This window comes from Molossus molossus, unplaced genomic scaffold (assembly GCF_014108415.1).
Source record: "Molossus molossus isolate mMolMol1 unplaced genomic scaffold, mMolMol1.p scaffold_m16_p_6, whole genome shotgun sequence".
In the NCBI taxonomy this organism is placed as follows: Eukaryota; Metazoa; Chordata; class Mammalia; order Chiroptera; family Molossidae; genus Molossus; species Molossus molossus.
In genome coordinates this window covers 87,313,643-87,335,244 of record NW_023425399.1, presented here as the reverse complement: position 1 = coordinate 87,335,244, position 21,602 = coordinate 87,313,643, and the positions used below count along the sequence as shown (strand labels likewise).

The 21,602-nt window shown below is 38.5% G+C and overlaps 1 protein-coding gene and 1 long non-coding RNA gene across 6 annotated transcripts in view; one reads left to right on the top strand and one right to left on the bottom strand.

Moving 5' to 3' along the window:
• Positions 1 to 1,279: 1,279 nt before the first annotated feature.
• Positions 1,280 to 21,602, top strand: part of LOC118618273 — a 59,302-nt gene continuing 38,979 nt past the window's right edge. For all 3 annotated transcript variants that reach the window (XR_004957032.1, XR_004957031.1, XR_004957033.1), the window contains exons 1-6: positions 1,280 to 1,388; positions 2,492 to 2,551; positions 10,999 to 11,060; positions 11,750 to 11,822; positions 12,159 to 12,319; positions 18,450 to 18,602. This is a non-coding gene — a long non-coding RNA (uncharacterized LOC118618273). The remainder of the gene's footprint in view (positions 1,389 to 2,491; positions 2,552 to 10,998; positions 11,061 to 11,749; positions 11,823 to 12,158; positions 12,320 to 18,449; positions 18,603 to 21,602) is intronic.
• Positions 2,687 to 21,602, bottom strand: part of GALNT1 (polypeptide N-acetylgalactosaminyltransferase 1) — a 104,875-nt gene continuing 85,959 nt past the window's right edge. For 2 of the 3 annotated variants that reach the window (XM_036244436.1, XM_036244435.1), the window contains 3 exons: positions 12,100 to 12,198; positions 11,264 to 11,398; positions 2,687 to 4,803 (listed from right to left, as the gene is read on the bottom strand). In XM_036244436.1, the coding sequence (XP_036100329.1) occupies positions 4,657 to 4,803; positions 11,264 to 11,398; positions 12,100 to 12,198 (381 nt within the window). In that variant the 3' untranslated portion in view covers positions 2,687 to 4,656. Of the gene's footprint in view, positions 4,804 to 10,456; positions 10,523 to 11,263; positions 11,399 to 12,099; positions 12,199 to 21,602 lie in introns of those variants that run through there. The other variant, XM_036244437.1, reaches the window with a different exon arrangement.

Here is a 21,602-nt window from a genome sequence, read left to right as displayed (position 1 = left end):
TTACCTACCCTTTGCCCTGTAAGTGTAACCTCTGACTATCCGAACTTTATGCAGGGATCGTCAAGTCTCCAACTTTGTTCAGGCTAAAAGCCTAAGCTCCCATTCACCAAACTCTGATTATTATATTTTATTCATAGGAGAGAAAGGATGTTCATATTTAAGTTACTTTTGTGGCTTAAGTTTATGTGTCTCCCCCACCCTCACACACCCATTTTCCCCCCTAGACTTTAGGGATTTTCCATATTTTCTTGTGAGCTCAGCATCCCACTGAGAAGTGTTTTTTTTTTTTTTTTTTTTTTTGCAATTTATTTAGCCTGTGGGTGTTTTGTAGCAGGGAAGAACTTTTTAGAAAACCTTGATGCCAAAAGAGTAACTATCTTCCTTATTTCCCCCCAGCATTTTATTGAGGTATAATTTACATACGATAAAAAGCATATATTCTAAGTATACAGCTCAATAAATTTTAACTAATATATATGCATGTTACCACTAAGTCAATTTATAGAATACTTCCATCATTCCAGAATGTTCTCTCATGCCCCTTTCCAGTCTATACTTACCCAGAGGTTTTCACCCTAGATTTGTTTTGGAGCTTGATATAAATGTAACGTTTTTCTTGTTCAACAGTATTTTTTAGAATTATCCCTTTTACAAGCAATTCATTTTTTTTTTTTAATTGCAGACTAGTATTCCAATGTACCATTTGATTATCCATTAACTTGCTGGTGGATATGAGTAGTTTCCAGTTTGGGGGTATTATAAACAGGGCTGCTATGAATATTATTGTACAAATCTTACTGTGGGCATATGTACTCATTTCTCTTGGTTATATCTCTAGAAATGGAATCAATGAGTCATAGGGTGGGCACATATTTTCCTTTATAAAAAACTGACAAGCTGTTTCCCAAGGTGATTATACCAATGTACAGTTCTACTAGTTGCTCCATATTCTCACCATTCAGCAGGTATGCAGTGGCATTTTCTTGTGGTTCCATTGTGCACTCCTTGATGGCTGATGTTGAACACCTTTTCCTGTGCCAATTGTGCATTTGAATAGCTTCTGTGAATTGTGTATTCAGTAACTTATTTTTATATTGTGTTGCTTTTGCAATGGCTTTTTCGTTGTTTCCCTGCATACAAGTCCTTTGTCAGTTACAAGTGTTGCAAATATTTTCTCCTTAGCTGTGGCTTGCCATTTAACAGTATCACTTTCAGAAAGAAAGTTTATTATCAGTAAAATTTATCATTTTCTTTCTTTTATAGTTGTCTTTTGTGCCCCAAGAGCCATGAAGATACTGTGTTCAATTGTTTTGCCCTTTACATTTAGGTCTGTGACCCACTTGGAATAAATTGTGTATTGTGTGAAAGCATCCGTGTTTTCTTCTCAGGTAACCAAAGTTACTCTAGCTCTAACTAAAAAAAAAAAAAATCCTTTCTCTATTGAATTGCATGGTGTTTTTGTTGAAAAGCCAATATATATATATATATGAGTCTATATCTGAACTCTTTTCTATCCACTGACATGTTTGTCCTAAGTCTAGTACCATAGTCTCTTAATTACTATAGCTTTCAAGTCAGTCATGAAATTGAGTAGTTTAAGTCTTCCAATTTTTTTTTCCTTCAAGATTATCTTGACTATTCTGGGTCTGTTGCATTTCCATATTTATGTTCCAATTTATATCAGATTAAAACTTAACTGATATACAAGGCAGCCTCATAGGATTTTGATTTCATTGACTCTAGATTAATTTGTGCGAAACTGAGATTTTAACATTATGCAGTCTTTCAGTCCATGAGCATAATATATTTATTGCAGTGTTGTATAATTTCCCTCAGAAACATTTCGTAGTTTTCATTCTACTAACTATCTTTTGAGGTATCTGACTTATATGATGCTAATATAAATTATATTTTTTAAATTTTAATTGTAAACAACTAGAGTTTTGCCTCATATTCTCCAAAATTTTTAGTTCTGGTAGGTCCATCAAACAAATACTTGGTAATCTTCAGGAAATTAGAGGATGGGAGCAGCATCATCATATAAATAGAAATACATCTGATTTTCCAAACACTATAAATAGTGACCCACTCTTTGTACACCTCCTTTCAGTTATGATCTGAATCAGAAACATTACCTTCTGATTTTCTTTGTTCTTTGAAAAACATGTGATTCTGGAGTTAAACTTTTTGTATTCTTCTTGGGAGATGAGAAGAGCACCAGATCTTTACAGAGGCACCTGTTTTTCAGCGAACGTAGAACAGGGAAATGAGGACATGGCCTACATGCTGCCCCTTTCTGCAAAATGGTGAACGAAGGACTGTTTTTCAAGAATGCCAATAAGAGACATAAAATAAATTGTTATTGGAATAGGGTGCATAGATTTGTGATATTTAAATTATCCTTGTCATATTTATTAATTCTTCACTGGTCAAATAATAGTCCCATCTTTTCATTCTTTGCCTTCTTTTTCATTCATTCTTTTCTTTCCAGTTTGACTTACAACGGAGTGATTAGCATGTTGGCTAACCTACAAATGGATATAATGAACAGGTACCCATTTTAACTTCAAAAAACACCAATGTAAGGCACAACTATTCAGGAATATTTATATTTTCAAAGTATTTAGGAATTCTTTAATTAGAAAAATAAAGGCAATGGGATTATCTATCAGGTTCTAAAAGTACCCATGAATTAAATCACTCACATCCCCCTCTTAAAAAACAAAAACAAAAACAAAAACAAAACAAAACAAAATCTTAAATCACACTGCTATTAAGCTTTCTTACAGTTAGGAAGAAAACCAAGCTATGCTAGAGTACAAAACCTGAAATTCTGAGCATGAAAATAATTTATTGATTAGACAGCTGGTTTATTCAAGCATTAGGCCTACTGAGGATAGATTTAACACAGCTCATGGGGCAGGAAAAAAAATTCCATCCAGCACTGTTCAATTTCAAATTTCCTGGGGACAAAATTTTTGCATTCTGTACTACAGACTCACCTTAAAGCATCCACATGTGCTTGATACTAACTTGAATAGGATATGAGAACTTTCTGTACACTCAGCTTGGCAAGTATCATTAGTGGTGCAACTTTCAGAAACATTCTTAGGCGCAAGAAATAGCATTGCCTGCAATGGAAGTCTTTGATAATCAAAGAAAATAATATTTAAATATAATCTTACAAATAGGAAAATCTATGCACTTTTGCCAGTAGATTGCTTTACATATCGGGAAAAGTGTCACAATGAGATTTTCTTTTTATGAGATTAAAGCTTAATTTAATTGATAGGTTATTTTGCAGTATTAGAAATCAGAGAAAAAGAAAACCGATTTACTCTAAATTAAATTTAGGGAAAGAAGTGCAGGATTAATAATATGGAATAATAGTTGCACTTCTTTGGCTAACTCATTAAAAAATGCCAATTAAACATTTTCAGTCAAATTTTATTATTACTTTTAAAAAGCAGCAGATCAACATTACAATTCAAGAACCTAATCTAAATATGCACTTAACAATGAAGCACATCTGAATATGGAGTGAAAACAGTTTTCCAAAAAAACCCATCAAATGTATCATCTTCAAATACCCAAATAATAAATCACCTCTGCAGGCCTTCTGTTGAGTGGAATCATAAACACAAACTAAAGATTTATTGCTGTGAAAACAAATCTGTAGTACAGTAGTATGAATCTTGGGTATTAAGCATATTCAGTTTAATCAAGTTGAAAATCTAGTAAGAAATTTGTGTGTGTGTGTGTGTGAAAATCTATAAGCCAGTTGACCCAAGAGCAACTGAGATATCTAACTGTTCAGTGAGACCAGACAGTATTTTATATCTCCATTTTTGGAAGGCAATTAAAAATTATAATTCTAACAGCCCACAAACCAAATTTTAAAAATTGTAGAAAGCAATTAAAATTACGTTCAAATACCCCCCCAACCCGCTCAATTTCAGCACCCCAAGGAGAAATTTTAAAAAGCATCCATGACTGTCACAGATGAAAACAAAATGAATGTCATTGGAATTAGTTACTTTTCCCCACTGAGGTATAAAAATCTATATAGAAATTTGATACTATACTATAACAAATTGTACTTCTCATAGTTCTGTTTTAATTTTCTTTAAACCCTGTTTAATATAGTTTTTTTTTTTTTTTTTTAATTGTAAAAATGTTGTTTTCATGATTCTGAATCTGGTTCCAGTTCTTTTCATATATCTTTATATCAATATTTAATATACTGGCTACCAGTTCTAATCAGAAAAATTCTTGGAAATCTCTTCATTATGACAGCACGTTCAGCAGAAATTACTGATGTGCAAGCAAACCCTAAAAGGTGCAGCTTTTCAGAAAGCACGTTTTGTTGATTGTTTCATTGTCTGAATAGTCTTTACAATGATTCTTGAGGAAAGACTCTTTCAATCTTGTAAACATCAGTGTGCACAGTCTCGCTACATTGTAGTTGCTCGTCCTTGAACAGGAAGGATGGTTCACAGCTAGTGAGAAGCGAGAGTCTAAGTTTAATGGCTGATAAACCTTACATCCTGCAGGAGGAAGCACTTTTCCTTTTTTGCTACTTAAGAATGTGGCAGAAATGTATGCTGAGGTAGCCCAGTCAATCCTTATTTTCTTCTTTTTGTGTAAAATTTGGTCTCAGAATATTTCTGGAAGGGTGACGTTTCGAAGAAGCCACTGCTGTGACCGGCTTCCACTGCAGTCTCTAATGCTGGGCACCTGGCTATCCTCTTCTGTAGCTTTATCCAGGCACTGATTACTGTTCACATGCTGCAGGGTTAATTTCTGAAAATGACAGCAAAGGAGTATTAACATGGAAGAGGAAAACAAAACAGAAACATCTCAACCATCATTTTTTTTTTTTTTATCCTCACCCGAGGACATTTTTCCATTTTTTGTACAGATAGAGTGGGAGGGAGAGAGAGAAACATCGACGTGAAGGGACACATCGAGTGGCTGCCACCCGCACGACCAACCAGGGCCGGGGACAAACTGCAACCGAAGTACGCGCCCTTAGCGGGAACCAAACCCGGGTCTCTCCGGACCGCAGGCCGACGCTCTAACCGCTGAGCCAAACTGGCCAGGGCTCAACCATCATTTTTGATGATGATTAAATTCCTCAGTAGAAAAGGGATTTTTTATATTTTTGTAATATCAATTACGTAAATAACAATGGAGAAAGAGCATCTATATAAAGATAGCATTAAGGGCTATGTGGAGGGAGAAAGGCACTGAGGTACAATGGGTTATACTGAACTTGTGGTAAGATGACCTAAATTCTAAGTCCAATTCTGCCATAAGCTCTGTGAGAAATTTCACATTTTTGGGCTTCAGTTTCCTAAAAATATGATTGGATTAGTGGTTCTTAATTTAGGATCCTCAACCTATTTTCAAAAAGCTATTTCAAAACGGCTTCATTTCCCTATGATAAGGCTGTTCAAATTAATTCTGTGATTCCATGTAAGTGCTTAGAAACTCAGGTCTTTTGAAGACTCAAAAATCGTAAGATTTGTAAAGCTGTCTTTAAGTGGCTAATAGATATGGCTATATATCTTCCTGTCTACCTGTTTATATTCTATACTGTCATGTTGATTTTTAGAATGATTTTCAAAAGACAAGAGAGGTGAAAGTTACTAGATACACACTGACTCACAGTAATGAATTTGGTACTTATCAGTGTCCTGGTTAAGGTAAAGATACCAAAGTAGGAATCTGCATTAAACACTATCCTGTAAGTGCATCCATTCATAAGGAAATGTGAAGTATATTTATTAATATACATTTATCTCACTTTTTACTTATGGCTCTATTTAAATGTAATTCATTTATCTGGAACATTTTGTTTTCATAAGGCCATTTTTATACCTATTTGAACTTAAAACCTAATGATCATATAATACAGTGAACTATTTTAGCTTTCAGTCATATATTCCATATTGTGGTCAAAGGGGCAACTGATTTTGCAGATGTCATAGTTTACTACCAACATGACTTTAGATATGTTAATTCTTATAAATGCATAAGAAGGGAACCTGAAGGAGAGTCAGCCTGGTTGTGGTTGTTTTGTTATTTATTTTTTTCCTCACTCGAGGACATTTTTCCATTTTTTTTTGTTCAGATAGAGCAGGAGGGAGAGAGAGAGAAACATCAATATGAAGGGACACATCGAGTGGCTGCCACCTGCACGACCAACCAGGGCCGGGGACAAACTGCAACCGAGGTACGCGCCCTTAGCAGGAACCGAACCCGGGTCTCCGCTGAGCCAAACCGGCCAGGGTTTTTTTTTTTTTAATTCTCACCCAAGGACATTTTTCCACTTTTTTGTTAAGATAGAGTGGGAGGGAGAGAGAGGAAGAGAGAGAGAGAGAGAGAAACATCGACGTGAAAGGGACACATCGAGTGGCTGCCACCCACACAACCCAACCAGGGCCAGGGACAAACTTCAACCAAAGTACGTGCCCTTAGCGGGAACCGAACTCGGGTCTCTCTGGACCGCATGGTTGTGGTTGTTTTTTAAATGCAGATATTTTGTAGTTTACTTGTTGAAAGAAAGGGCTTTGCAGCCAGACATTTCTAGAATAAATTCATGATTTGTCACATTCCAACTACACCCGTGAACATCACAGAGTGACTTACACAAATCTAGATGGTATAGCCTACTATACACCTAGGCTACCAGCCTGTACAGCATATTACTGGACAAAACAACATGAGATTGCATCATTTTCTTTTGTGCTTGATTTAATCAAGAAAATGACATGGGATACTGATTTATAGCAAACTTTTTTTGTTCGTAAGTAGAAAGAGTAGATTCTATTTTGTTATATTTTTTTAAATATGTTTTTATTGATTTTTTAGAGAAAGAAACATTGATTGGCTGCCCCCTGCAGGCCCCCTTCCAGGGATCATCCCCAGGGATCGAAGTAGGACCTCGGGACAACCAACGCTCAATCCACTGGGCCACACTGGCCAGGCTATTTTGTTCTTTTTAAATACATAAACCAGTAATATAGTCACTTACTATCATTATCAAGTATTATGTACTGTACGTAATTGTATGTGTTATAATTTTATACCACTTGACCCAAGCCTCGGGTTCCTCATCTATAAAACGGACAAAAATACTTAAAATCATTATGAGGAAAGATTAAGATAATTTACAGAAAGTGCTGCCTAGCTCAGAGTAAGTTCTTGATAAATGGCACTCACTATTGGAAATCTCAATATCCTAGCAATATCCCAAGCAACATGAACACAATCTGGCAGAACTGAAGGTCCCATGCACAATGCTTGCTGCTAAGGTCTGTAGACGCATATAAGACAAAATCCCCCAAACATTCCAGAAGGCCCTGAAAAGCTTCTCTGAGTGTCAACATTAATAAAAATATAGAAACTAAAAAACACAAAGTTTAGTTGGGGAATTTCTAAAAATGTTTCATTTAGAGTCATTAAAATAAACTAACAAAGACACAGGTTATTGTTCCACGCTAAGTATTTGCTCAAAATTAAGAGAGAATTCCCACAATTTCAGAAGGCTGACTTCCCCTTTGGAGGCCTGGACTCTGAAGGACCCTATTCCAGGCACAGCTCTGGCTGCTGAGAGTTCTGTGGCTCTTGACTGTGCAAACTGTCAGCATTGTACTCAGCAGAGGACCTGGTCACCACTGACTAGTTTCCCCACAGAAAAGCTTGATTAAGGCAACCGGACAAACAAATGACAGAGGTAATTGAAACTGTTGCAGAGAAGGATAAAGCTATAATTATCATTGCATAAAGTCCACCTACAACCTAGGAAAAGTAATTTGTTGCCTCCCGCTCCTACTCTCTGGATGCAACTGGGTCAAAAATCTACATTTTAGCCCGGCTGGTGTGGCTCAGTGGTTGAACGTCGACCCATGATGTTTCTCTCCCTTCATCTCTCTCTAAAATCAATAAAGAAAAAAAAATCTACATTTTATCCCAGAACGGACAGCTATAATTAGTCAAAGCAAAAGAACCTGGTGTCATAAACTGTATGCAAAATATAAACAAGACTTAAAGCATATACAAATTTAATCACAGTATTACATTGTGCAAAGAGTCTGCCTGAGATCTGCTTACACCATTCCCATGCTCTGTCACCTTGGGTAATCAATTGCCATTCTGGGCCTCAATGTCTACATCTACAGAACAAGGTCCTAGATTTATTTCTAGGTTTCCTTTGAAATCTAAGATTTCATTATTTCAAGTTTAGATTATATATTACTGACATAAGTGTTGTATTTTTCCAGATTAGTATCTTTTTGGCTGATGGAGGAAGGATAACTCTGACAGCCCTTTACAAAGCTCCCTGTACAGTGGCTCAGGCTGTGGGACTTGCATTGCAGCTCGACTCTACCCAATTCTGTCTTCTTTCCTTTTCAGTGTTAATCCAAAGGGCATTTTTAAAAAAATATTTTTTCTTTACTGATTTTAGAGATAGAAATATCGATGAGAGAGAACCTCAATCGGCTGCCTCCTGTATGCCCTACAACCTGGGCATGTGCCCTGACCAAGAATCAAACCAGCGACCTCTTGGTGCATGGGTGGATGCTCAACCACTGAGCCACACTGGCCAGACCAAAGAGCACTTCTAATAAACATACTGAACACTAAATTTATATCAGAGTCTGCTTCTGGAAGAACTCAGCCTGTAATACTAAAATTTTATCTTAGGGAACACTTTGCAAAGTGCTCCAGAAGTTTTAAAACTTTATATTCATAACTGGTTGTTTCTAATGTCTACCCCTTTACGTTTCTAATAATTTACTTTTGGAATGACAGACTGGAAAACCAAATGCCTGGTTTTCCATCCTCCCTTATAGCTGGGAGTGTGGGGGAGATCACTATGGGATGAAGTTGTGGCCCATGAGACTTTAGTAGAGTCCACTGAGGAGGAGCCAGGGAATGGGTTGGCTTTCCTGATAGCAACACAGGAGGTACAGCAACATTCTTCTTCCCATCTTGAGTTGGGATGTGATGGTGAGAGTGTAGCAGCCATCCTGTGGCCACAAGGAAAAGCCAAGCATACTACAGCAACGTTATCCCTGACACTGTGCAACTGAATCCACACCAGAAGCCACTGACTTTCAGGCTTATTAAGAAAAGTAAACCGCTAATTGTTTATGCTACTATAAACAAGTTTTATGTTACCTAACTGATATACTGTCATTTTTCAATGACCACACAATTGGGAGGCTTTTTAATTTTTAAAATATTTTGATTGTCACGACGACTGTGGGATGCCACTGGCATTTACTGTCTAAAGTCAGAGACTATACATCTTATAGTACATGGGGTAGTTACACCCAAAATGGTAGCAGCACATACCGTGGAAAACCCTGGAACTGAATATTCAGGCCATTCTCAATGGCTATGTTAACTGAGCTATTGCTATAGTATTTTTTCACTATAGTTTGACATGGTGAAGGGAGACCCAGGATTTATAAAACATGGTGTTTGCCCTCTAGGTTCTAATAATCTATAGTAGAGAAAAGACTGGTAGATTAAAAAAAAACAACCCTAAAAACTGCAAAGCAGCACAGCACTAGAGGGGTCAGAGACAATTGTAATTAAATTAGGACAGCAAGCTAATTTCTGGTTGGGATTCATGGAAGTGATGTCAAAGATGGGCCCTCAAGCATGGGTAGGATTTGCTAGGTAGAGGGAACTGCATGATCTTAAATGTAATGTGGAAAAGTACAGGGTAAGGTCAAGGAATAGCAGATTGATGATTAAGTACAGCTGGGTTTGTATACTGATACAATATATAGGGAGAAAAGATGAGCAAAGTCATAACTTTGGACATCTCCATTTAAGGGGTAGAGTGAGGCAAGCAAACCAAAGGAACAGAGAAAAAGCTAAGAGAAGTAACTAAATAGTGTATCTAAAGTCAATGGATAAGAGGATTTTATTTATTTATTTAACTTTTATTTTTGTTACAGATGTTTCTCCTTTTTCATCCCATTGACACCCTCCTCCCCACCCCATCCCTGGCTTTGTTGTCCACGACCATTGGTTATGCATACATGCATATAAGTTCTGTGGTTTATCTCTTCCCACCCCCTCTTCGGAGGGTTGTCAGTCTGTACCCTACTTCCATGTTTCTGGGTCTACCCTATTCCTCAGACTGTTATATTCATTATATTCCTCGATGGATAAGAGGATTTTAAAATATCAGCTCAGCAGCAGGAAATGCTATGAAAAGCTAAGGAAAAAGAGAGGAGGATGCTCCTGGCTTCACGTCCAGGAGTAGACTGCAGAATCAGGCTGATGCAGGAGAAAAGGGTTGGAGAAACGGAGGTGCAAGTGCTGGCCATTCACTTGCCATCAAACAACACAGGAGAAAAGTTAGGAGAGCACGTAGCACGTAACATAGGAATGAAAGTCTTTCCTTACATGAAGAACCAGAGGAAGACATCATGAAGACGCTGGTGCAGGTTCAAGACCCGTAGAGCAAAAACACAAGTTGGGAGGTTGGTCAGATCTGAGGCGAGGGGAGAGGCTTACTGGAGTACCTCTATGTGAGTGAGTACAACACATACTGGGTGGGGAAAGGGAGAAGCTCCAGAGGGACATCAAGATAAATATAAAAAGTTTTGTTAGCCCTGGCTGGTTTGGCTCAGCAGTAGAGCATATACTTGTAGACCAATGAGTCGCAGGTTTGATTCTGGCCAAGGGCACGTACCTCAGTTGTGGTTTTGTCCCCGGCCCTGGTAGGGGTCGTGCCGGAGGCAACTAGCCGATATGTCCCTCTCGGGTCAATGTTTCTCTCTCCCCCTCCCACTCTATCTGAAGAGAAACAGAAAAATTTCCTTGGGTAAGGATTTAAAAAAAAAAAGTTGTGTGTGTCACTGAAATATGATGATCAAGAGAATTTCATTAACTGACACACAGCTTTTACCTAAATGTTTAATTCCATAATTAAAAAGCCTATTTATGGCTCCATTTCTCTCATGCCAGACTGCAGAGCCTGAGGACATACAGAGGGAACAGTGGCTACTAAGTGACAACCAAGGACCAAGGTACTAGAGGCAAAACTAATCTACTTACTGGGGAGATTAAAACATGCTTATTTTACTCATTGTTTTTCCCACCTGTAAATTTTTTTAGTATAAGAACAATTTGATTTATATTCAAACTCCCCAAGAATTCATTTTTTTAGTTATAAAGTCTATAAATATACCCAGTAACACAATTTTATCTTATATGTAAATGAATAACTTACTACGGGATCATACTCCCAAAGTTGGTTGCCTTTTAGGTGGTGGCATTTGAGCATTGTGACTGGGCCATTGAGTTTGGAGACATCCAAGCAAAGGTCATCTGTTCTAATTTCTTTGTTGGCAGTGTAAGAGAAAACCTGAAAAACAAACATTACTGTTGAAGCTTACACATCTGTACACCAGTCAGTATTTTATATGCCCAATAATCTGGAAGGGAAAAAACAATTCAAGGAACACAATTTTGAACTTTATTAATGTAACAGAGAACAATTAACTGACTCAGAAAAGCTACCACTAATTTTACACAGCAGAAAGAAAATAGTTTTCTGTATACACTGAGTGTATTGTCATCTGTTTGACAGAAAAAGGGCAAAATAAACCCCATGCACAGCAATGTAAATATAGTTCTTACAAATGCTTCATTTAAAAATAATAATTAGATTGAAGGCTCCCTTCTCCTAACGGTCTTTATTATTTCCTCTTTAAAGGTAGAAAAATATTTCCTGAATGACATCATCAGATTAAAAGGACAGAATCTTCCCTGGCCGGTTTGGCTCAGAGGTTAGAGCATTGGCCTGCGGTCCAGAGAGACCCGGGTTTGGTTCCCGCTAAGGGCACGTACCTCGGTTGCAGTTTGTCCCTGGCCCTGGCTGGTTGTGCGGGTGGCAGCCACTCGATGTGGCCCTTTCACATCGATGTTTCTCTCTCTCTTTCTTCCTCCCACTCTATCTTAACAAAAAAGTGGAAAAATGTCCTCGGGTGAGGATAAAAATAAATAAATAAATAAAAGGACAGAATCTGAAAATTATCCCTTTTAAAGCTTTACTGAAATACTCACCTGATTACCTCCCATACCGTGACAGTTAAAAATTCCAACTTTTTCATTTTCTTTTCTAGCCATGTTATCTAGACACTGATTTGTTTCCACATTTCGTATCTAAGGGACAATGAATAATGAAAACATCAGGAATTAAAGAAAGTTAACCAGAGAGACACACATACATTAAAATCAATCTAAACTTCCCACTACTATAAAACAACTTCACATGCTTGACAAGGTAAGGGCTATGAGTTTGGAGGGAAAATTCGCTGCCTGGTTATCTAAAATTCTGTGGTCTAGAAAGGTCTTACTCTTTACATACATATAACTTCTGTGTTTCAGGGAGAAATCTTTGAAATTTTTATTTCTTTCGTTTCTTTAAAGCTATTCTTCTAGGATTTTATTTAGTTCAATAAGCTCTATTCTGCCTAATCATTTAAAGCAATTTAACAACTTCCTGTGGACACTGTTAACCACAAGTTAAGGGGCATTGCTTTTGATGACTACTCTGATGAATTCTTAGGCCATCAAGGTGGATATTTCCTAATAAGAGTTTGGAACTTGGCTTCATTGGGAGCCTAAGCATGGTGTGGTGCAAACACCACTCTTTTATTAGGTAGTTGTCAGTTACATAAAAGGAATTTAAATCAGTTATCAAAATTAGGAAGAGTATTTTAAACAATGCCCCTTGATACTGATTCCTCTGAACTGCAGTTTAAAGCATGTTGTAACCTAATAGACACTTGAAAGTTCTAAATCTATTCCCACGATGGTATTGTTAGCAGCTAAGCCAAAGGGAGATGTGTGACAAACTTCATGTCATGTAGATAGGAAAAAAAATGTAACTAATTTTGTGTGGTGGATAAAGTGGGGGTCAAGTTGAAACCACAAACCAATTGTTTTTATAAACAAATGTACATTCTATATATTATTCCAATACCTTATAAAATACTAATAATTCCATATGCATTTTCTTTTTTTATAAATATACAAAGACATAGCTATGAAAAACTGGGATTTTGGCATAAGTGTGACCTTGGTTTAAACCCAAATGACCCAAAACTTCTGAGATCAATTTCCCAACAGTAACTGGGACACGATGCTGGCTCTATGCTGAGGTTAGGTAAGACAATGCATCCATCTACTTACCTATTTCAGAGTCTAGCACATAGTAAGCTCAGAAATAGTAACAATCTTCCTTGCCACCTTACTGTTAGTTACTCCATCTTGCTATTACATCAACCTCAAATTCAGGTCATGTAAAACAGGACTTTTCAACTGTATAATGCTACTGCCCTGGCCGGTTTGGCTCAGTGGTTAGAGCGTCAGCCTGCGGTCCAGAGAGACCCGGGTTCGGTTCCCACTAAGGGCACGTACCTCGGTTGCAGTGTGTCCCCTGTATAATGCTACTATTTCCTCATCCCAATATTTTAATATGCCCCTGCCACTCCACCCTTGACCTTGAGAATTGCTATCTAAAACAAAACCCATTATCAATTTCCAAAAAATTCCCCTGCTGATACATATCCTATTTTTGTTAATAATCCCATCATTTGTCCAATTTTTCAAGATGGAAATCTCAGGGTCCTTTCTCATATCAGTACCCAGGGATTCTTTTACCATGTAATTAACTAGGTTTTTTAAACCACTATTTTAATTCAGAAATCTATTACCTCATAAACAGATTTTATAAAAGATGTTATAGATACAAATGTGCATAAAACATCTTTCTGCACTCTAGTGAGTAGTCAAGTAATACTTAATGATCATGGCTACCTTGCTTAAAAAGGAATTTAGTTCATATAAAACAATTATTTCCTTGTACTTTTGAAGAAAACATAAATTCTCTAGTCCTTCCCTTCAATTCTTCCCTTTCAAATACAGGTGTAAAGGCTGCGGAAGAAAGGTAATAAATGCCATAGGAAAGATTCTCTCTCATGTGGAATGGCCTTTTGGTTAAATAATTCTCTTTCACTGAATTAACTAATGAAAATGAATACAATTCTTCAAACCCCAAATGTAATAGGGTTTCTGATCACTCTGTAACTATCTTATAATAAATCAACATTGGTTATTTTGTTTCCCTAACTGAGGTTGCTAACTATAGCAAATAAAATACCCTTACGCTGTGCTTGGCATTATTTTATGAGTTTTGTATGTAACAGCTTACACCATTCTTACAACTTTCCTATGAATAATTCCAGGTTGTTTTCTGACATGAGAAATCTAAATCTCTATCCCTTGGGGTCACTATTGATTATAAGGTATTAGAAGTACAGTTTCTTCAAGGACTGGAAATCACTGCCTTCTGCCAACTGTTACAATGACAATGAACCTTGATCAGCAAGATGTGGTCAGGGACTTGGTTGTGGCTTCTGATGGGACCTGACAGCACTCCTCTAAAATGCAGGGGAGTACTGGAGTGATGCCCTGCACATTCGAGATGAGGTAGGAACTTCTTAAGGAGGCAGCTATTCATATCTTGGTCCCTGAATGGCTTTAACATTAGAAGGCAAAGAGGATTTTGTTTGGCCTCACAATTATGTGGTATCTTTGTAGCTGAAGGGGACATCTGCTCTCCAGGCTGGTTCTTCTATGTACTGAATGGCTAGAGAAGACAGTTTTCAGAGAATATCCTTCTTCTCCTGGTAGGAACATATGTGGACTACCTCATCTGTGGGGTAAGATGATTTCTTGAGGACACAAAAAACCAGGACGACTAGAGGGTTGGCTGAGGGAACATTTCTGTCCTTTAGAAAACCAGTGAATGGGTTTGGTGGGAGTTGACTTTGAAGTCTTTGGAGAAGGAAAACATTAGGAAGAAACATTTTCTAGGAATGTTGATTCAGATGTTCAGAACTGTAATTCCATATAGCTTTAAAGGCTAACCAACTACCAGCTTTCTAGTGAGGTGAAAGTAGAAAGGTGGTGACATATACTTGTGCCAGTGTTTACACTGGGATACAAATAGGTACTAGAATTGATAATCCAACATGTGACACTTAAAAGTCATTGAAAGCCCTGGCCGGTTTGGCTCAGCAGTTAGAGCGTCCGCCTGCGGTCCGGAGAGACCCGGGTTCGGTTCCCGCTAAGGGCATGTACCTCAGTTGCAGTTTGGCCCTGGTTGTTTGTGTGGGTGGCAGCCACTCGATGTGTCCCTTTCACATCGATGTTTCACTCTCTCTCTCTTCCTCTCTCTCCCTCCCACTCTGTCTGTACAAAAAATGGAAAAATGTCCTCGAATGAGGATTAAAAAAAAAAAAAAGTCATTGAAAAAAATAGCACTTGGAAAATACAGAATGACATTAAAGGTATAGGTATGTTATCAGGGAGAAGAATTTAAGACTGGTTAGGTAAGGATGTTCTAGTCCAATGTCTCCTTTGTTGGATTTCTAAAAAAAAGAGGACTAAAACTGAAAAAAAAAAAAAAGAAAATAAAGTGCAAACCTTCAGACAAGTTAGGGAGTATTTTGAAGTATATTTTAAGGAGAAGATGGGCACTTCTGGGTTCTCCCACTCTTTATAGGACTCTGTCCCATCTTCTGCTATATGTGCAGTGACAACGAATGCTCAGTAGTCTCATCACACTATGAATTCCTTCTAGTTTATTCTCATTCCAGGTTATATCTTGATGACTATCTTGGAAACAGAAATAAGAGAAGTCCCCTTGTTTGGTAACATAGTACTTGGTGATTATCAGGATGTCCAATGCCAACTGAGATTCTGAATTATTATGGGCCCTTAAACTAAAAGACTGATTTGATATGGAAAAAAAAGGGAGCTTTTCCTCATTGGAGTAGATACTCCTGAATATAAATGTGATCCTGATGTTCTCCTTAATGGAGCAGGAAAATAACTGACAAGATGGGTGGAAATTTGATATGATACATCCATATGAAAGTTGTTTTAGAATGTACATATTCTAAATTATTTGAGAATGAGGATGATTATGGAGGGTATACAATAGTTATGAGTTTTTAAGACACTAGGTTAGACAAGCAAATATAAACACCTCAACTTTAGGACCCACGCACGGAGAAATTTGTGGAATGATGGCAAGATAGATGGATTAGCTTCGATATTGACTATTGTGTTAATGTCCCCAGCACAGTCCAATAAACTTTCTATGATGATGGAAGTGTTTTATATCTGTGCTATGCAATATGGTAGCCACTAGCCACATGTGGCTAGGGTGACTGAGGAACTGAATATTAGTTTTGTTTAATTTTAATTAATTTAAATAGCCACATGTAGCTACTGGCGACCAGAGTGATGTGCAGGACTAGATGCTGACACAGAAAAATAGTCTTCCACCTTTTGTGAGGGCTACTTGTCAATGATGAGAAACAGTGAACAAACCTGCTAATGGAGCCGTTATCACATCCTTGGCACTCTCTGAAAGGCACCTGGAAGTGCCCAAGTTTGGTTAGTACTTTCTGGAATTAGTAGACATCCTAGGGGATCTAAATGATTTCAAGGGGGAAGAGGTTTGTAGACTAATGGTTCTTTTTACAGGATTTCTTTATGACTGAACAACACATCTTTCCTTATAAAACCAGAATTGCCAGTGAGCCAAACCAAAACAGTCATAAGCACCATGTACAACTAACTGTGAGATTGCCGGAGGGCAAGGAGTTGTTAGAAGCAGGAAGTTTTCTACTTGAATCATAGCAATATCTGAATTATAGTGGTTGGGGAAATAGCTACACTTCCAAGGTATCTGGAGGCAGATTAGCAGGAGTGAGAGTGGGTTTGAGGACATGCAGACATGGGCCTCACTCCCGACTCTACCATTATTAGCCATGAGACATTGGCAGATCAGATCTAACACAGTGATTCTCCAAACCACAATCTGAACAGGGGTGGATACAGGTGCCACTAAGGGGGGGGGGGGGGGGGCTTGCGATCAAATATGTTTGGGAAATACTGCGTTAAACAAATTTAAATAGGTTTCTTTATTGAAGGACTTCTCAAAGTCTTTTACATGCTGTGACTCTTGGTAGGGGTAGGGACTGGCAGTACAGAAGGATATGAAAAGCAGCATTCCCCAAACACATTTGGCCACAGAATTCATTCCCTCCTCCTCCACCTCTTGCCTTTCTAATTGAGTGAGCACCTTGAGGGACAGCAGATACCAGCATTCTTTACACAGTATTTGGGAAATGTTGCTGTAAGAACCTAATTTTCTCATCTGTAAAATAAGGATAACTATCTCAGGTTTGGAGATCTCTCAATGAGGCCTCACAGAAACCGACACATAGTAGGCCCACAATAACTGTCAATTTCCCTTCCTTGTCCACAGATCCTTCTGAAGTAGCAACTTAGGTGTACACAACTATCACTAAAATATTACTTCTGACTTTAGGATTTGAAAATAATTGTGAATGCACTCAGTTTTGGGAAACAGGCAAGAAATTAGAGCCAAAGTTCCTTAATCTCTGCTAGAGCCTCCTCCAAAACATGAGAAAGAGTGAGGGGATCAGTGGTTAAGAGCACAAACTCTCGAGCCAGACTGCCTGTGTTCAAATCCTCTCTCTTCCATTTTGTGGCTGTGACCTGAGCCATGTTGTTTAAACTATTTTCTTATGCCTCAGTTTACTCACCATGAAGTGGGGATGATAGCACCTGTGTCTCATAGTGTTAATGTGAGGTTAAAAAGAGTTAATGTTTGTGAAGCATTCAGACTGGTGCTTGACATGGAATCATGCTCACTAAATCTTAGGATTATCAGATCTGCCTGGAGAAGCAACTAACTGGTCACTCCAAAAGGCTGGCTAAACATTAATGGTCTGAATTATTTACTTTCTGTGGTAGTTGTTTAGAATATTCATTTCCTGGATTAACAGTTGTCAGATATCACAATGAAACATTTATTCAGTTCCAGGTCCTCCAGGAGCTTGAGACTTGGCTCGGTGAAACCAGAGACTAAATTTATACCTTCTAATATCCCATGATTTTAGGTTTCCCTAGGCCCTTGAAGTGTGACAAATGATCCTTAAAAAGCTAAATTCCAGTCTCTAGTGAAGGAAGGCTTACACAGGTAGAGCTATAATCACAAGAGAATGACTGGCCCCAGAAACCCAAGCTTCCATCTGGATAGTGTGGCTATTAAGGGCATGCAAGCTTAAGATCAGCTGCTTCGTTAAGAACAAGCAGGTCACAAAGGGTTAAATCTGTTCCTTGTACAGAACGCCAGCTGGCAAGAGGCAAGTAAAAGGCAAGTTTGCCTTGGCAATCGTCTACTATGGTTTAGACAAGTGGCTCTTTGTAATATGCCTATATTCTGGCCCAGTTAACAATGCCTAGGTGTTGTCCAAAACTGGGTCAGTTCAAATGAAAAAAACACCTTTTCATTCTCTATTCTTAAGTCATAGCAGCAACTGCTATAAATTTTCCCATGGCACATCACCTTCCCCGACTATAAAGAGGCTACAGCAAAGGAAACAGATGGTCATTAATGAAGCAAGAAACTGCATCACTTGTTTGAAGGTGAATTCCTCAAAGCACAAAAAAGTTCAGAGGTAAGGAACTTGCAATCCTGAAGCAGCCTCAGTAACTACTCAAGATGGGCACAGAAGTCCGCCCGCCTTGGAAAGGCAGAAAGGCAACCAGGTTGAGTGGTTTCACTCTAACTCACCACCATCCAGCTCCCTCTGGGATCCATTTGCTCTCCCATATTCTATTTCTAATTTACATTTTAATTTACATTTACATTCTTTCCTCAACTCCCTGTCACCAATACCACCTCTTGACTCTTATCTGAGGAAACAGAAGTCATTTGAGAACTTCTTCACACTTCTACCACATACCACCAGGTTCTGCCCCCAAATCTACAATTGACCTGCACTAGCCCCATTCCCTCTACCTTCATCAATGGATAAACTGCCTTCTCCCTTCACCTCCCCCCACCTCCACTGTGCACTGGAGCTCACCACTTCCCATCTGACTCCTGCAATCAGTACAATCAGTAGCTTGATTTTAGCATATTCATATTTTATTTGTGGGGTCATTTGCATTAGCACAGTTTCATTATAGCAAAAAAAAATCCCTCTGTTATTAACCCCATATTCCCCTCCAGCTACCCCCATTTCTTTCTTTCTTTCTTTTTTTTTTTTTACAATAAAACCTCTTCCAAGACTTGTCCATTCATGATCTCTACTTTCTTTTCTCCCTAGATCCCTGAAGCCATCAGGGATTGTGTCCCTACCAATCTCCACAGGAACCCTCTTGACACTAAGATGGAGAAAACCTACAACTTCTCCTTTGTCGATCCAATGGCCAATCCTCAGTACTCCTCTTACTCGACTTCTCTGCAGCATTTAAAAGTTGACCACTTCCTCTTTCTTGAAACAAGTCCTTCACCTGGAGTGGTCTTTCCCCAGAAGCTCATATGGCTTGCTCATTCACTTCCTTCAAATCTCTGCTCAAAAACTACCTTACATAAAAGCGCACCACTATCATTCATGCCCACCAGTCATTCCCTATCCCTTCTGAACCACCTGACATTGTATATTTAAAAAACAAATCTGTCTTCCTCCAGGAACTGTAAAACCCACAAAAGCACTGCTGTATTCCCAGTACCTATCACATAGCAGGTACTCTAATATTTGTTGACTGAATGAAAGGAATAAAGAGATGACAATGTATAAATTGGGGGTAACTTTTCCTGAATGTCAGGAAGATTCAATCCTGGGATGGGGCCTGGTTGTGGCCCTGTACACACACACAGCATTAGTTGCCGCTGTGACTTACTAAAGGAAACACTGTCAATTTCTTTGGTAGAAAGATTGGATTCCCCCCACCCCCAATCTGGCTTCATGTGCTTTCTAAAAGTTTATAAAGACTTACAATGAATTGCAGATTGACCCAGTAGAACAAAATTCCTTTATATAAGCAATGAACTTTTATATATTCTTCTCTAGATTATAAAAAGTGTGGTCATAAGGCAGCTAAAGTGATTTATAAGCCACTACTGGGTTGTGACCAGAACACTGTAAATTACTGCCTTGGCCTAATAAAAACAGGAACCTTGGGGAGTTAGAAGATTATTGAGAAAGGACAACTAGGATTTTGACCCACTAGTTCGGGGTATTATACTGAAGTAAAGAAGAGAAGGACAAACACTTCTCATTGGGACATAGCAGCACAATACTGCTGCTCCAACAACTAGGGGAGAAAACAGTGAAATTGCAAAAGTCCTATCTATTTTTGAGGCTATGGAAGCAATTAGGACGAGGTGAACTATAATTTCAGAAAGGAAAGAACCCTTGCTGAACAACAGCTGACAATCACCAGTTGTCTTCCTCTGAGAGGGCATTTGCTCATGGTACAGGCTGAGGACAGGCCGTGGCTGGAAAAAGCAGTGGTGTTTTGGTTCTGAGGCTGGTAGGACACATAAAAAACTAGAGGAGGCCCAAATGCAATGCCATTTGCCTGATGGGACATTTGCTGAGTTCTGGGTAAGCAAGGAGCTGGATCTAAAAGCAGAATGAAATCTTCCACGGTCTCCCTAGTCAGTAAGGTGGGAGGATAAAGTACTATCCTGAAAACCTCAGAAAGATAAAACTTTCAGGATTGCAGAGATAGAGGTGCTGCTATGCCATTACTCAAAACCCTGGCGGACCAGACCTAAAAAACACACATGAGCCAGAAGTGAACGAGGTTTCCTAAAACTGTAACCCAGCCCCACCTAGTTCCATCCTTGTTACAAGTAGAACTGTGACCCCTAAAATTCATATGTTGACATTCTAACCCGATACTTTAGAATGTGACCTTATTTGGAGACAGGTCTTTAGAGAGGTAATCAAATTAAAATGAGGTCATTAGGCTGGGTCCTAATCCAATATGTATCCAATATGTCCTTATAAAAGGGGAAATTAGGAGACAGACATGCACACTGAACAATGAAGATGAAGGCAGAGACACCAGAGACTGTCAGCAAACCACCAGAAGCTAGGGAAAGGAAGAGACAGCTCTCCTTTAGACCTCAGAAGAAAGCAAACCTGCCCACACCTTGATCTCAGAATCCACTCTTCAGAACTGTGAGATGATAAATTTCTACTGTGTAAGCCACTCAGTTTGTGGTACTTTATTATGGAAGCTCTAAGAAACTAACAGACTCCTTGACTTGATCAGATGCCTGGGCTAAACAGAAGGACCTATTTGGATATCCTATACACAGACCACAGTTTTGGCTGGGAGGTAGACTGGATGGCTAGGGACACTGTAGGAATGCTGAGGAATAGGGCACAAGAAACTGTTTCTTGTGACCATCCTGGTAATTATACCAGAGGTAAGACAAGTCTCTCTCACACCAAACCCTATACTATGGGCACCCATAAAGATACGAAGGCCAAACTCCAAAGCACAACTACCTGTGTTAACTAAGAATTAAGAATTTCAGGTTTCAAGAAAACTTGTTTGCTGAATTCTAAGAGCATTAACTAAAGTCATTATCAGAAACAAACATGCTTACCAACCTCCCTGTCCAAACTGAGATTTAGAACTCACAAGGAAAAAGA